Source organism: Corvus moneduloides, chromosome Z (assembly GCF_009650955.1).
Source record: "Corvus moneduloides isolate bCorMon1 chromosome Z, bCorMon1.pri, whole genome shotgun sequence".
NCBI lineage: Eukaryota > Metazoa > Chordata > Aves > Passeriformes > Corvidae > Corvus > Corvus moneduloides.
In genome coordinates this window covers 75774398-75791476 of record NC_045511.1, presented here as the reverse complement: position 1 = coordinate 75791476, position 17079 = coordinate 75774398, and the positions used below count along the sequence as shown (strand labels likewise).

At 39.5% G+C, this 17079-nt stretch overlaps 1 protein-coding gene across 5 annotated transcripts in view; it reads right to left on the bottom strand.

The window, feature by feature from the left end:
• ATG10 (autophagy related 10) overlaps nucleotides 1-17079 on the bottom strand; it is a 61286-nt gene that overhangs the window by 23528 nt on the left and 20679 nt on the right. For all 5 annotated transcript variants that reach the window (XM_032096395.1, XM_032096396.1, XM_032096399.1 and 2 more), the window contains one exon: nucleotides 917-1043. In XM_032096395.1, coding sequence (XP_031952286.1) covers nucleotides 917-1043 — 127 coding nt within the window. The remainder of the gene's footprint in view (nucleotides 1-916; nucleotides 1044-17079) is intronic.

The window sequence follows — 17079 nt, the reverse complement described above, 5'->3', positions numbered from 1 at the left end:
GATATTATTCAAAACACAAAAGATGCTGATCATAGAAACATTTAGGTTGGAAAAGAGCTCTAAGAAGATCAAGTCCAAGCCTTAACCCAGCACAGCCATGCTCACCACTAAACCTCATCTCCAAGTTCCATAAGCTGGTCCTGCTGGCCACAGCACTGCAGGCACAAGCCAGGTGCCACTGGAGCACAGGTACACAGGCTTTGGGCAGCAAGGAACAGAGCACAGCCAGTGCTGCAATGTGATCACTCCGTGCCTGCTGATTAAATGAGTGACACCAGCAGTGGCCTCCGTGGGAGGCTGAGGGTTCCTCCTTCCTCCCCTGACAGGATGGGGGCTGAAATCACAGTGGCCACAGCCACGGAGCAATGGGTAACAAGATGTACGTACCAGGGAGGAGACAGGATCAGCTACTGTTTGAAGAGCCAGCTTTAATACAAAAAAAAAGTCAGTACCATACTGATATTATTTTATTTTCCCTTAAGCAGCAAATTTAAACAGAAAACGGCATACATTTTTAAAGATACATTTAGACCCCAGCCTTGTGGCTCAAATTGGGGCTCCAAAGAAACAGAGAGAGCTCTGCTGAAGCACTGTGGTTATGTCCACTGATTGCCCAGCCCAGCTTAAACCTGCAGCACTAAGTTTTTGCAGTCATTTCAAGAAAAGAACAAGAAAAATGACCGGCAGTTTCAGTAAACCACAGGCAAGATGCCAGGAGCCAAAGATCAGCCTCCCTCAGGCTGAGATGGTATCATCTCCTCCACGGTCCTGGAGCTCTGAGTCCAGAGCATTGCAAAATTCACTGGTGAGCAGCCTCATCTCTTAGCTTCTTATTACATCTGCTCCTCAACTTAATATAAAATCTCTGTTTTCAGCATCTATTGCACCCAACACATTGAATCCACAATGGCCTTACCCAAAAAGCATGCTCTGAAATACAGCACAGGCACTTGGTAGCTGCTGGAGTACAGCACATGGTACTCATAGCGAACCACTTCTTCTGTGCTGCCAACTCCAGTGGCCTGAGAATCATCCAAAGGCTCCTGAAACGACAAATGACCACAGCCATACATCAACTTCTGTATGTGTACTGAGGGAAATTGTCATAAATTCACTAAATGCACAGAACAGAAATAATGGCAACCACCCCTTCCACGGCACTACTCATGCAAACTCCCAAAGGAACTTTTCAACACTAGCAAGAAAATCAGAGAAATCCAAAACCTACAAAGACATCTTACACACTTACTTCCACAAACTGTGAACTATTTGCAAGCCTTTCCAGAACTGAGGTCTTTCTAAGCTGTACCAAGGCTCTCTAAAAGCTTCATGGCACAGCAACTGGCACAATAAGGGGATTACAGCTGTACCGCTCCTCATTACATTCAGTATAGACCATTTTAGAAGTGTCTCCTTAAATAATCTGGTTTTGCTTGCCAAAAGACAAATCAAATGCACCCACCAAAAATCCTCTGATCTTTACAGGTTTTTGCCAGTTGTTTTTGCTAATAATTTAAAATACATAATATAATTATAGTAACAAAGAATGCAATTACAAAACTGAGAGGGTTTTTTTTTCCTGTTAGTGTATATTCCAGGTGTAAAGTTTATGGTAGATTTGAAACAAATCAAAATAAATGAAAGTAACTGCATTGAGATATACCCCAGCTGCAGCACAAATTTCATAACATTTCAGATTAATATTCCAACAGTGCTAAGCACCCAGTTGTTTGGACTTTTCTAAAAGCTGTCATAACTCAAACGTCTCTGAAAATGGAACCATTAAATTAATACTGCCATTAGGATTAAACGTAAGAACAAACTTTCCAAGAAGACACTCAGGGTGTGGACTTATTCAGTGCTCAAACCCCCAAATTTACATGCATGAACTAAGCAACCATAATGCCCCACAGGTTGGGTGTGCATTTCACAACTTGGCTACTGCCAAGCAACTCTGAATATTGGCTTATGGTATCTGTCCAAGCAAAATAGAAAACGACTGAGCAGAAAAGTAGAACCAGCATCCTCTGAACACTATGTTCATATAACACACAAGAAATTTAAAACTATTTTGCATTTTTATGTCATATCCATAGTCAAATCAGCAATGGATTAATCAATACATGAAGATATATAGAAACTGATAAACTATAACAGTAATGACACCCAAGATATTTTCAGGTTTTTGTCTGATGTGACTCTCCCCAAATTTAGTGTATTAGACAACCAGATGCTGCAACTTCTGCATGGACAGAAGTTCACAAACGAAAGCCCAGACCCTGGAAAAGCTGCAGACCACGAAACTGTCTATACATATTCGGACATGAAGTGAGAAGATCCCAGATGGCTCCGGAGCAGAGGTTTCCTGGTAAATCCTAGATGGCTGCAGGAATGGTTGATTTTAGCTTACAGGAAAACAGGTGCCTAAAGCACTGAAAGGCAATGTTTAGAAACTTGTTACCTGGTTTAATCTGGTTTTAAAAACTGTATGTGAAGAGATCCTAAAGTCAACCTGCCAGAAGGACAGTGATGATTGCTATTCTTGACGTCACAGGCCAGATAAAGACAGGTATGGTATGCCCAGTTCCCACATACATGAGTGACAGGCCAAGAAAGGGAGCTCTTTTCCTCCCCACACAAGTCATACCCAGTGGTTTTAGGCTAAAAAAAAAAACCTCTAGAAAACACAAGTTTCTTCTCTATATAATGCTGAACCTTCTTTAAAATTGATCAGTGCTTCAGTAAGAATAACAGAAGAAAGACCATCAGCAGCCTGTGGGAAAAGGAAAAAACCAAACCCAGCTACAGATTGGTTTTCATTTGTGTAGGGGTGGGGAAGAGAAGGACCCTGTGCTGAGAACTGAGCCTACATGGTGCTCCTCGGGCATTAATGTTTCATCAGATACCACAGCCTTGCCTCCTGCTTAGTCACCAGCTTACCCTGCCCTAAAAGATACTTCTGGAAATGTCAAGACTACCTGTTCATGTGTTAAATATCAGTGTTCTAGAAAAGACGGCTTACGCTGCGTTCTGTACATAATGGCAAAATGACTAATTTGTGGCTATTTCAGATCTGCACACAAAGGCAAATAGCTGAATCCTTCTCGGGGCTACTCTAATCCCCTTTCTTCTCAGTAAACAGCATTTTCACATTTTCTTACTTAAAAAAGATACATCATTGATTTGCAATCGTGCTCTTTACAGTCTCTGTAAGTACAGCCTACAGTATTTTTGCAGGAAAAGTACATTTTGTAGCCCACAAGTTTTGACGGTATCTCTGTAGCTGATGAGATGAACTTTGCTGATGAGATGAATAAAACGAGTACAGTCATTTCAGGTGATCTTTGAAACATCTAAAAATCCACAAATGGCTCACTAGAACCAAGGAGTCTCAGACAGGTTTATATCAGCCCACAAGACTTCATTTTCACCCTTTAACCAACTACTGATAAAGCCATAAATACAAAACACAGGTGTAACTTATTTTAAAAAAAAGCAAAACTCCCACTTTATTTTTATATATGTCATTATAGTCTATTTTAACTCTTTCTTTGAATAACTGTTAGTTTCTTTTTCTTATATATAGTGGTGCTCTCTTCTTGAGCTAATGCTGAATTTTAGTTACTGTACTAGACAACACTGAGATCAAATTTAAATTTAGATGGTTTTGTAACTCTTGAAAAACATTCACATGTATATACACACCACAAAAGACAAAAACCACACATATCAGCCTTAAAAAATGTCATATAAAACATTAACCAAACTGCAATCATTAAAAATGATACGACGAAACTTATTCCTCAAATTTTTTGTTTCTGATTTTCAAATTTACTTGCATGCCCGCCATGCTTCAAGTTAAAACTGTGAATCCAGAACTGACTGGCTGCTTCCTAAACAGATTGGGAAGTTGTCATCAGGAAGCATCTGCTCCTCTATTGCTCTCAGGTAAAATCACTCCTGGGCTATCATAATGGACTATTGAGCAGATGTTTAAAAGCAATGTATGTATTAGTAAAAAGATAAGCAGCAGCTACCTAATTAATTACATTAGTTCCATCATAAATGAATTACCACTGATTTTAATTGATATCAAATTGTCCTCAACCTTTAAGTATCCCCAAAACAAATTAAGTCGATTTGTTCCTTTTAAAATGCTAAATTATTTAAATCAATAGATAAGAAACACTGCCAGGTGTCATTTTGAAGGCAAAATAACGTATTTGTAGTATTTCAATTCCTCTTGATGAGGAAGGCGAGTCTAAAACCTGTGGTAACAAGTTAATTTGACAGCAGGAGAGACTTAATAGTGGTTTTGGGTACTGTTTAATGGCACCAGGGCAGCAGGGAGATGTGGGTTAAGGCACCTTTGGAGGGACACGATGAAGGAAAGGTGAGGCAGACAGGGTAAGCTGAGATGGTGACAGAATTAGCTAAAAAAAAATGGGTTTCTCTGCTGACACCAAACATTTCCCTCTCTCCACCTCACCTGCAGAGGGCCATTGAGCCTCTTGCTCAGCCTAAATTCCCTTTGAAATTAAGAAGCAGACCCCCTTTTGGGGGAAAAGGTAAGAGAAGTGGTGCAAATAAACATTTCTCCCGGATGTCTAGACACTGTGGCCTTTCTCCCGGTTCCCATGTTCCTCCTCTCCCTTCTTGCTGCTTTGGCCTCTGCTTACTCCTGCCTTATCCAGGCTCCTGGGAGATGTTCCTGTGGGAACACAGCAGGACTGGGAAGAGGTGACACAGGCACAGGTACTGGTAATGCTACTTTCAGTGTGAGGAGGGGAAAAAGGAGATGCAACCCAGATTAGTAAGCAAATTTGCCTTCGTTGCTTGGAATGCGTTTACATCTAATTTCATTTCAGCTTCTAAAGTTGGAAATGTACGGCTCTTTCTCTTCAGAGGCGCGCAGTCACCACTGAAACACAAGAGCTCTCAGGAGCAGCTCTTTCAGCACTTTCCCCCTGGCAAACAGGGAGACTTGAACACGGAACCTGAATGGTGGGACAGTGTTCATCAGGGAGAATTAAAGCAGAGCTTGGCGAGCAGGGTGTGGCCTTGTGGTGAGATCATGTCTCCGTTCTGGCTCCCGGCTGTTCTCCCAAGCATTCAGACCGTGCCCCACGTTCTTGCTGCAGCCCCCGCGGGTACAGTCTCTGCAGGTCATTTTCCTGCAGGTTTTGGTCCTTCCTGTGCAGGATCTCGGCTCAGCCCCCAGCCTGGCACAGCCCTGAGACCTCCAGACCTGATCCTGCCTCTGCCCTCGTCACTGACCCACAGCGCGGGGGTCACAGTGGTCAGCGAGGTGACCCTGCCTGGGGAAGGGGAGACTGAATGCATTTACTGATTGTCACTTTTTTCCATCACTACTAAATATTCACACTGTGCTCAAATTTACAGGCTCCAATCAAAAGTATCCTATTCTACCACAGCCTGCAAAAACACAGACATCTCCCTGAAGAATTTCAGTGCAATATGAATGTTGTACAAAATCCTTCACCACCAGTTGTACCACTTTTATGTACATTGACAAACTGCTCTTTTATGTGAAGAACACATGGGGAATCCAACAACCTCCAGGTGTTTTCTGGTGCTGACATCATCAGTGACAGATGAGGCAACACAAGGATAACGGGAGTGGTCTGAAGCAGAACAAAGTTATCTTACGGATTCATTTTCTGTGTGCAGCTACAAAATCCTCCCCACTGTCTTGAACTTCTCACAGTTTAGTCATCCAAGTGAAGAACCTGGTTAAATGCCCAAAAACAAAGAAACAAAGTGGCTCAAATCATTTGGTGATGCCTGAAATACCACGTGCAAGGAGCCTTCTTCTGCAAGACACAGCTATCCTGAAAAGCCACCATGTCACCAGTGGAAAACTTCAGAGGTGAGTCAAGGTAAACAGCTAGTGGATCCCTGAAATATGCCATTTTCCAAAGGAAATCTTCTGACTGAACTCAGCATCCTGGCCATGACACTATGAAAGCATCGAGTGATGTCCACTGCATGGAGATGTCCAGCATTTTCAGAATAACTATTTCCAAAATGAATTTGCCCCCCTCCCCATCTCCCAGCCTTCTGTTATTCAAGGCATACCAAAACACCAAAAACAAGACTTCCATCCCAAAAAGACATGGCACATAAAACTGCAGTTTTATGTGCCATGCAGTCCTCATGCATGAACAATCATTTCTAACAGCTGGAAATTAGATTTGTCTTTTGATTGCTTCAAAACCACTATCACAAGTGAAAGCAAAGCCTTTTCAAGCAAAAGAAGCAGCGGACCATGAAAACAGAACAGTTGTGAATTTTGTCTGCACATAAAGGTGGGGAATTGTTACAAAACCACTCCTCATTCTTCCCAGGTTGTCACATACAAAATGCAGAATTCGGTGGCTTCTCTCCTCCCACAGAAGAAACATTTTCTCTTGTTCTAATGTAGAGTACAAGGCTGTCTGCACAGGGCTGGAACAGAGGCATGGTGTGTTAGGAAACCTCTTCCGACGGGAATGACAGCAAATCTGGGAAATGAGGCAAAGAAATCAAAGGAGACAGAGGGACACAGCTCATCTGCTGAGGGAGGATGGACCTACCAGACTACCCGAAATTCCCGAAAGGAATGTCCCCCTGGAGCTATGGACACAGACCTTGCTGAGGATCACAGCAGCCCCACCTGGAAGCTGTAGGGATTCAACCACTTCCACCACCCCCTACCAATGTTCTTTGCCAATGTTATTCCTCAGACTGAGGAATTTACAGTGGTTTTCTTTCCACTGAAGTGGGATAAGGAGCAATCAGAGATGGTGGTACCTGTACCCACACTTTTTTGGCACCCGCCTTTCAGTAAGAATCACTGAATCCTGCGATCACTGAGGTTAGAAAATCCCTCACAGACATTGAGCCCAGCCTGTGCCCCATCCCCACCTTGTCCCCAGCCCGGAGCACCGAGTGCCACCTCCAGCCCTCCCTTGGACACCTCCAGGGATGGGCACTCCAAACCTCCCTGGGCAGCCCCTGCCAAGGCCTGAGCTCCCTTTCCATGGGGAAATTCCTGCTGCTGTCCACCCTGAGCCTGCCCTGGCCCAGCCTGAGGCCGTTCCCTCTCCTCCTGTCCCTGTTCCCTGCGAGCAGAGCCCGACCCCCCCGGCTTGCCCCCTCCTGTCAGGGACTTGTGCAGAGCCACAAGGTCCCCTCGAGCCTCTTTTTGAAGGATTTTCCCATCATTTTTGTCATTATCTTCCATTTGCACAAATTGGAGTAAGCCACTACTTTGAGGTTAAGTACTATTCCACAGGATTATTGCTTCTTTTGAACTGAAGCGCTTCCAGGACTGGGCTCTGTGCTTTACAACAGGCAAAAAAAGGGAAAAAAAATTGCTACACTAGAAGACAACAGTAGCAGTTCAACTGGATTTTAGGTCAGCTTTATTTTTTTAGAACAAGGATTATTATTTCTGCTTTGTGAATCGCAGCAGCAACCCAGTTTTGGCCACGCTTAATTCAACAGGGAGACTGACAGCAAATGCCTACAAACCTTTACTTTTTAGAAGACAAACTCAAATCCTCATTAATTTCTCAGATGGGAAACCGTATGAAAACGATGCCAAGACTGACAGACAGTGTTTAACAGTAATTCTGGTGAAAAAGTTACAGACAGAAATGCTCAAATTATCACAAAATCTGGTGCTGTAAAAACAAGAAATTTGAAATTACATGTTGCAATTAGAAGTGGCTGCACTGGTGCCCACCCAGGACACTCTGAGGGAACAGCTATGACACTGGGAAGTGACTTACTGCAAGAAATAGAACAGTTGGATGCTGCCCACTCGAAAAAGGAAATAGCATCTGATTAAGTTAATATCTGACAAAATGATACATCTTGAAAGTTACCTGAGATGCTACCCTAAGCTTGGCCATAGACTATATTAGATAAGCACAACCATTAGAAACAATCATCATAAACAATGTGGCTTAATTACAACTGGTTTATTTGGATGTGAGAGATCCTATCCTATTAACTGTATGTTAGGGCTAAAGCACACGTGTTATTCTCTTACTACAAAAGCAGGAAGAGGAGACTAAATTGCAAATTTAAAATAGCCTGCATTCAAAAATTTTAGCTATCACTACAAATAATTATGAAATTACTCAAAATAGTTGTGAAGTTACTCCTAAAATCTCCAAAAGAAAACCTGAATTTGTTTTTACACTTAGACAAAAAAATGGTAGCACATTAAGATCCAGTGATTGTTTGCATTTGGAAATACCTAAGTGTAATAAATGAATTTTTAAATGGAACAGGGGCAGACCCTACCAAGTCAAGTATGTTCAGCTTTTGTCCACTTTGAAAAGCTGTTTGTTGTATTCATATATGATATAATACAAGTGCACTTACCTTCTACTCTGTAAACACTGCTACAAAGGAAATGTAAAGTTCTGAACTCAGACTGGGGCAGGTCAAAAGCCCTTAAGTTCACTTTCAAACAAAATACTCTGTAAGAATATTCTAAGAATTAACATACACAAAGTTATCAAATGTCACTGATCACAAACACACCAAATGTATATTGGAGAGATTCACAGTGGCTGGAGAGAAGTACTGAATTACTTCCTTTATTAGTCTGATCTCAAATGAAAACTGCCACAGAGCATTACATGTTATTTTTAATTTCCAGAAATGTGGTACATAATAAGTCTTGATGCAAACTTAACCACTTGGAATTTGCTTTACAATTCCTTAAAGCCAAGTAGAAAATTTGGATGAATTATTGACAATGTTTTTGTCCGGAATGACTCTTCTAACAGTCTCCATTTAAACTGTATTTTATTTGACAAGAAAGCCGAGTACAGAATCAAGAATACCCAAATATTTCCGCTGCTGTATGTGGTGGAAAACATGCAGTCAATAACACCCACAAGAACAATGACCAGACAACACCACTGTGGCAGAAGGGTTAAAATCACCAAGAAATGGTACAGATGTACATAACTGCACTTGGCCGAGCTCATGTAATCTCACAAAAATATTACACATCTGCAAAATCAGCATAATGGCTGAACTGTTAAATAAATGAATTTATCTCATTTCGAGGAATTATTCTTGTAGTTGAATTGCTCAGAAGTAGGTGGAGGGACCTGAAGAAACTGTTCTGTATACAACTGTTCAATAACCATATCAAATTTTCCCTTCATACTTTATAAATAACCTACATAAAATACTTCAAGCAATTAGCAAATTGTTCCAAAAAATGTTCAAACTCATTATCCCACAGGATGGGAAACAAGAAGCAAGGAAAGAGCCACTAATTGTACACATGTGCAGAGAAAGAGCCAGAACATAGCTCTGACTGTTGGGACATTTTATCTGCTCTCATTTCCCTCAAAAGCTGCTCTATAATTTATTCCTTCAATTTGATTAAGGTATCTCAGGGGTTATTCCATAGATTCGTCCCTATTTGCAACTAACTGAAATCATAGCTAAGACAATGAAGTACAATGAAGTACAGAGTTGGTTAAATTGCTCTTGCTTCTCAAAACTGAGATATTCCAAGTGTCCTGAAGGCATTTAATTCCAAAACAGGAAGCCAGAGAGGAGAGCACTCAATAATTCTAATCATGTGCAGATCTCTTGGAAAGTATTTTCCTAAACATTTGCTGAAAGAACCTTTTACTGTACTGCATGTTGCTGCTGGTACCCCAAACAGGGTCCCACAGCAAGATATTTACTACTTAAATTGTCCCTGGTTATGTAAAGGAACCAATCAGGAGATGACCAAGACCATGCTTCCCTAAATTAAACTTCAGCCATGTGCAAAACCAAAGAAGTTGGGGAAGAAAAAGCAACTAAAAATATGTTAACATATTTTTAACATTCCCATATGATGACTTATTCGTAAGGCAGAGGCTACAAACGGTAGAGCTGCACCAAAATCAAAGGCAATTCAACTTATTTTTTTCTTAACTTCAGTTTATAGGTTTCTGCAACTCAACTGCAAACCCTGAAGGAATAATTTTAGAATAAAGGCCTGGTGTCCATATGATATTTCAAACAGTACTGCCAAGGTCCCTATTCCATAATGTTTCAGGTAAAAGAAGAGTTTCTGACTTCGGTGAGTCTGGAAACAACACGTGAGCAGATCAGGAATTTATGGCTGCAGAAATCAGCTCCAAAGTACCAGGGTCTTTCATAAGCTGAGTTCTAGAGGACTCTACCCAATTTACAGAAAAAAAGGCTAATGTTGCCTTTTTGTATCAATTTTCAAGTTTTCACAAGCATCTACACACCTGCGCACAGCACGAGTGCAAGTATGTGGAATTCTTTTTCACAGCAGACTTCTTTCCCAGAAGATTTTGATTTTTTGCTTTGGATTTTGTAGAATCATGGAATCATTTAGGCTGCCAAAGACCTCTGAGCCCATCGAGTCCAACTGTTAACCAGGATGTCTCGTTGACAGGCATTCACACAGAACTGAGCTCTCTCAATAAAAAGACACCATGGTCACTCATATTTACAGGATAGTTAGTGTTTTAAACCAGGAAAAGTGTTGTGAGAGATTTGCCTGTTATGCAAACAGAGAATAAAAGCATAGATGAAGAAATAGCAAAATATAAATAAATTTTTTTTTTAAACCCAAAACCGCAGTAAATTATGTTTCCAGTATTTTTGGATGCAATATTGGTATTACTTCTTCACCTAAATTTCCTGAATTAACAAACAAAAATATTTTTATGTGGATTAACAAAGTTTTAAGATGATTACAGGATAGCTGCTTACATAAAATAAATCTGACTCAAAGATTACAATTCTATACAACTACAAATCAAGGAAGATAGGTGCACACATCATACTAAGCTTATTTGACTTTTGGGTCTTGCTCAATCTCTCAAAAACAACCAACTGCAAGACACAAAGTCATGTGGGAATCTCATGTGCCGTCAGACTAGCAGAGATTACTGAAATTTTAATGTCTTGAATGGAAAATCAAGAGTGTGCTCTGCTTTCTAGGATCAGACAGGAATTTTACAAGTTCAAGAAGCGGCAGTCAGGATCTTGTAACAGATCTTTGTCTGGTGGACAGGGAAATGTGTTCTGGCCTGCAATGTCCAGGTGACCACAGAACAAGCATGTCATGGGTCCTCCTGAACTCGGCATCTGTTGAGGAACTGCCCCTGATTAGCTTTCTAAATCTATGTTTACATTTTTTTAAAGTATTTGAGAAATAAGGGAGATAGTAAGTTAAAGCAGAGAAATTTAAATGGGGAAGGACTGGGATTTGGAAGAGGCTTGAATTTTATTTAAATCAAAGATACAAAAACTTCCTAGAATTTACACCCTGAACAACTGAAAACAAAATATAGGATAAAACTGCAGATCTAACTGAGTGAATAATCACTTCACAAAGGATACAAAGAGTATGAAAAGAAAACCCTTACAGAGAACAAAAAAGAGGTACAGCAAGCAAAAAACCCCTATTTCTTGAAGCCTAAGTTTAAAGGAGAAGGTAAGAGCTGCCAAAATTCAAGTTGTACTTACAAATGGCAAAAGGGATTAGAACCATTTTTGAAGGAAAGAATAATTAATCATACAGAGCTATGTAGAACCTGGATTAAAACTTAACATTGGTTTGTCAGAGAGAGAGCAAGCCAAACGAACCTGATATCTTCCCCTGATAAGATAACTGAATTAGTGGCCAAGGAAATGCAGGAGACTCAATCTGGCTGGATGCAGTAAAATATTTGATACCAGGCCAAATGGGAAGCAGTTCTTTAAAGCAGAGAAGATGGGGATTATGCTCAAAATGTAATACATAAGAAAGTGAAAAGGGGAGAGTATGTGAATAGCTAAAATATGTGAATAGCTAAAAAGATGTGAATAGCTAAAAAGAGAATTATTGACCAGGAGACAGTCAACTAACAAAGCACCTCTAAAGCTGGGCTGTAAAGTAATCTTAGTTACAATATTCCTCAACAACCTGAGCACAAAAGCAAGGGATTGTTGACAAATTTTGCTGATGATACAAAGCTGGGCAGCACAGTCAATAAAGCAGGAGATGGAAACCGTGGCAGGAAATGGGGTTTATAACACAGCATTGCCACGCTGAGATTGCCCACGAGCTGATCTCAGCTCTGCTCTCCCCCTGTCACACGGGTATTGACAGGACCAACAAATCACAAGACAAATGCCCCTCATTCCCCGCTGCCACCAGGGATCCCACACGCACTCCAAGCCCTCACTGCCTCAGCCGTGATTTACACCGAGAACAGAGAACGAGAAACGCTGAGGTTCAACCAAATACTTCCATTTCCACTCCACGAGAAAATCCAGTGTTTTAACATTTGTCTTTTTCTTTAATCAATACGGAAGTTAAATATGAACCCTTTTCACAGGACAAAAAACCTTCTGGTCCGAGACGGTAAATACTAAAATAGAAAATGTCAGAATTTCCAAATTAAAGTGTGCCATATAAATCTGAACTGGCTCACTCGGAATCAGCTGGACATTCAGTTTGATAATCGTGGTAGTCTGCATTAGGGCATTAGTGGGAAAACATTTTAAAAATACAGCTCTGCTGGGCAATGAAGCAGATTATTAAACCTGCTTAAAAAAAAACTTTCAGAAAAGTTTAAAACCTTGTTGTATTTTCAGTAGAACTAATCTGACCCTAGACAAACTACTTCACTTGTCTAATTAGAAAACCAAATTCCTGAAAAACATCTGAGTTTGTAGAAAATGGATTTTCTACTCAGAAATTCTCTTGACACCTTCACCTGTACTGCAGTACCCACACAGCACTGTGCAGAAGTGTTCATTAAAACTGCAATCATAACTCTGAAAAAAAAAAATAAAGCCACTTCATACTCAAAGAAAATCCATTTATTTCATATCACTACATTAAAATATGTAAAATTAAGCTAGACAGAAATTTAACCCCATTTTTCTTGGTTTTGTTATCACCCAATTTTGGGATGGAAGAGGAATGCAGACCACTAGACTAAATACTGATTATACACAGTTCTACTGTGGAATAAAGTTTGTTCTAACTTTCAAGGATAGCTGACCATCTGTAACATAAGTATCAAACAGCTCTGTCCTGAGGTTTTTTATCCTCAAAAACAGTCTTCAGTGTTATGACTTTTTTTTAAGCTGCACCATGTTAGCTTATCCTACAATTCCACCCTTAACAAAAATTAGCCAAAATTTTCAGCAATAAACCCAAGAAGACCAAGATACAACAGGAGAGGCTAAGTCGTAAACAGAGGTTTTTGTTGTTTAACATAGGAATAGTTGAAAGGAAGGCAAACATTGCAAAGCAGTGATGGAATTCAAGGTAAAGCTCTTGCCTTAATAGTTTCATTGAATATTTTAAGAAGGTTTTCCAATACAAAGTGACAATACAGAGTTCACTGAATATTCTGTATGAGGATTCTTTTTACAAAGTTATTTTGTTCTGTTTACTTCTACCCCCTACAAGCAAGAGCTACTCTGTGAAAACTGAGACAAAGAAGTGAAAAGCTTTGATCAAACATACACTGAAAATTCACAACAGAACAGAGTATAATTTAGTTATCCTGATTCCTACTGCCAAAATACTATTTCCAAATATTAAAAAAAAAAAAAAATAGTGACTTTACAGCTCACTATTTTAGCAAAATTACTTCAAAACTGGTTCTGTTTACGAACATTAGCAACCTTGAAAACAAGGGATGGCAGTAAAGTACACAACACATATTTTAGATATCTTTGTTTTAAAATCCAAACATTCCAAAATTAAGATCAAGTATTAACAGGCTGTAATCATCCAGTGGTAAAATACCTATGCATTTTAAAAGTCCATTTAGTAACTGTTAAATTTTACAATTGAAAATGGTAAAAAAACATGCTCAATGCTTCATCACAGGTCAGGAGAACCTCTAATCACAAGACAACATTACCATAACCATGTCGCAGACAACCTTGGAATACACCCTGGCACCTTCACAGCTTTAGCAACTGTAAAATCTGTGTTTTGAAACCATTTAACAAATAACTTTCTGAGGAATAACAACTCTCTGAACTAAATACCTAAGTTTAAAAACAAAGTCAATGCCAAACAGTTTTGTGAACTATTAGACATATTTTCAAAGGCTGGATACCCCCACATCAGCAAGAATTCCATTTTTAGCCATCTTGAGGAACAGAATGCAGTAATACCTGAAGCAGGCAACACCAAAATTTATTAATTTCTTCAGGTGGTGCAAGACTTTTACCAGATATAGCCGAGGAAAACACTACAGCTGTGTCTGTAGAACTAGTAATATGACCATGCTAGTAAGTAACTTCCAGTGTAAACCTGGGTGACAGAACCTGATGCCAGAGAAGCAACAGTAAAAGCAAGATTTGTTTGTATCTTTAACTTGAAAATACAATTTAAACACTGGGAGGGTTAACACTTTTGCAAATTTTGTCTTCTATTTGAAAAAGCATTAATCACAAAAACAGGTGCCAAAAGCATACTTAAAACACATCTGAACATAACTCTTCTCCCACATTTTCCTCTGTACAAGAAAAAGCCAATTCTTTATACAGTCTTTGGAGGAAAGACAAACACAGGAAAGAAAAAAGAAACACGAATTTTATAACAAAAACTAAAAATACATATATTTCCTTAAAATTATGACAGATGATGTGTGTGTAACACACGGCTGGAATCAGCTTTCCAAAACAGACTGACCAGCTATGGTGTACTTGCTTTGCTCCATTTTGCTATGGTTCAACAGAATTTCTGTGGCTTTCATCCCAATAATATTAGGTGCTCTTAAAATAACTAATTTTTTCTTGGTTTATCTCTTAACCACACAGGCATTAAAGGAATTGTTGATATTACAGATATTAAGTAATAGACAGAGAACCAAGCCAAATTTCGAATGGGCAAAGGGAAAAATCAGATACTAGATAGAAATATGTAACTTTGCTAAGGTAAAATAGAAAAAAAATAGCGATATGAATTCTTAGCTATGGAGATAAGCCTCAAGAAAACATGAAAAAGCATACACCATGTTAGGAAGTGAAAAAAAAGTTATTACAGATTTTAATTTGGTTTTAAGGTATAAGGTTAGAATCTGTTGAGTTGCCAATGTTTAGCATGACGTATTCAATGCCCATTCTATTTTATATTTACATTTCCCTCTTTGTCCCTGGTCCTTTACATAATAAGTTTAGTCCCACAGACTTGTTCCTTTGAAAAAGAGCAGTGCAATCACATCTGTACCTGTGCAGAAAAGCAAACAATTACACTGTCTGCTCCGAGCCTTCTCATTTCCATGAGGAAACATGACAGTGTTCATATTATTGCTATTGATTGCCAATCACAACTGCAAACTGTCTGAGTCACTCAGACAAAATTAACCTAAAAAGAGCACATTAGTATTAGATTTTATCACATAAAACTGTAATTCTGTCATCAGGGTTAGCTTCTTTTTTTTTTTTTTTCAGTATAAACCTCAACTAAGGCACTCTGCACAGATACTGCCAGGGTGTTTTCCTACCACTCAGCAGCTACACCAGGTGCCTGTGGACCCCTCCAGTTGGCAGCACTCCTGCAGAGTTCCAGAAAACCCCAAACTTCTCTCAAGTTGTACATCCCTGCTGCTTTCATACAACACACTCTCTTTGGAGAAGACTGTCCGTCAGTTCTGCTCCTTTTCAACACCAAATGACTGACAAATGAAAACAAATTCCACCCAGGAAAGGAAAACACTATGTTCTTGGTAACAAAGCTGGATTAGAGATTACCAAGGAAAAGGTAAAAATCTAAAGCTATGAATAATCTAAAATTGTGTGTCATTAAAAACGGCATTTTTAAAGACCAGAGTGTTTCTCTGCTTCAAGACAAAGCTTGGCTGCAAAGGTGAAATAAATTACTAACCTTGCAGCACCCTTTAATCCATCAGGACATAAAAGACGAAATTCCTAGCTGAACTTCACGTGAAAACGGAACCTGGGAGACAGCTTTTTAAAAGAATAAAATCTGAGGGATTTTGACAATCACACACTCTCATAATCAGATCCCAGGCTTTCAGGATCTCTTATCTAGGCCGAATCACAGAGCTATGTAAAGATGAGGGTCCTGTTTCACACAGGGAAAATATTCATTCTTGTGCAATCTCTGCTTTGATTTCCTTGCTCTCCAAGCAGCCTTGCAAAATCTGATTTTACATATAAACAAAGGCATTAACTCTAAATGTGCATCTTCCACCGCAGCCATGGACAACACAAATGAACAGTGATCTATGAAACAGGAGGCCAAGGGACCTGCTGGGTGATTAAGGTCAGTATCTCGTTACCACAGGTACCAAACATCCTGGAATGGCTTTTTCTATATTTATATTGTTTTATCTGCAAATTAACAGACTTCAGGATACTATTGCTCCTTTTGGAAAGCTATTTCAGCATCTCACTTCTCTGGTTCTAGCGCAAGTTTATCCAAGTTCAGTTTATAACTGTAAATTCCCATGCCAACATCATAGTTTAGTTTAAGGAGCTTTTTTTTCATTCCTTGGCATTTCAAACCTTTTTTGCCCAATCTATTAACAGAGATAAATTATACTTCTTTCAGCCTTTCTTTTTTTAACACTAAACAAGAATTCTTCTGATTTTTCCAATCAACACAAAAGATCTATTATATTTTAATTATCTTTATTTTTATTTCAGCGGGAGTAGCTGCAATTAAACATACAACACGACGCACAAGTCCTCAACATCCTTGTTTAATACCAACTCCATCAGAGAGCAACACCCAGACAGAACCTAAACCTGTCTTTATTTCATTCATGCCCATGAGCAGTTCACAGTAATCCTATGATCAACTAAAACATCCATTTATTTCTCCGCCTCAGTCATTTCCAGATAATGAGCCACGAGCTTCTGAAGCAGCATTACCTTACCCGTACTCCCCAAGTACATGACCTTATACTTTGCACCACTAAATTTCATCCTGGTTCTGTTGTGCCAGTCCTCGAGCTCCTCTGGTTCTCTCCACAGGAATTTCCTACCTTCTGCTGTATTGACAATGCCTCCGCATATTTTGCCATCAGCAAA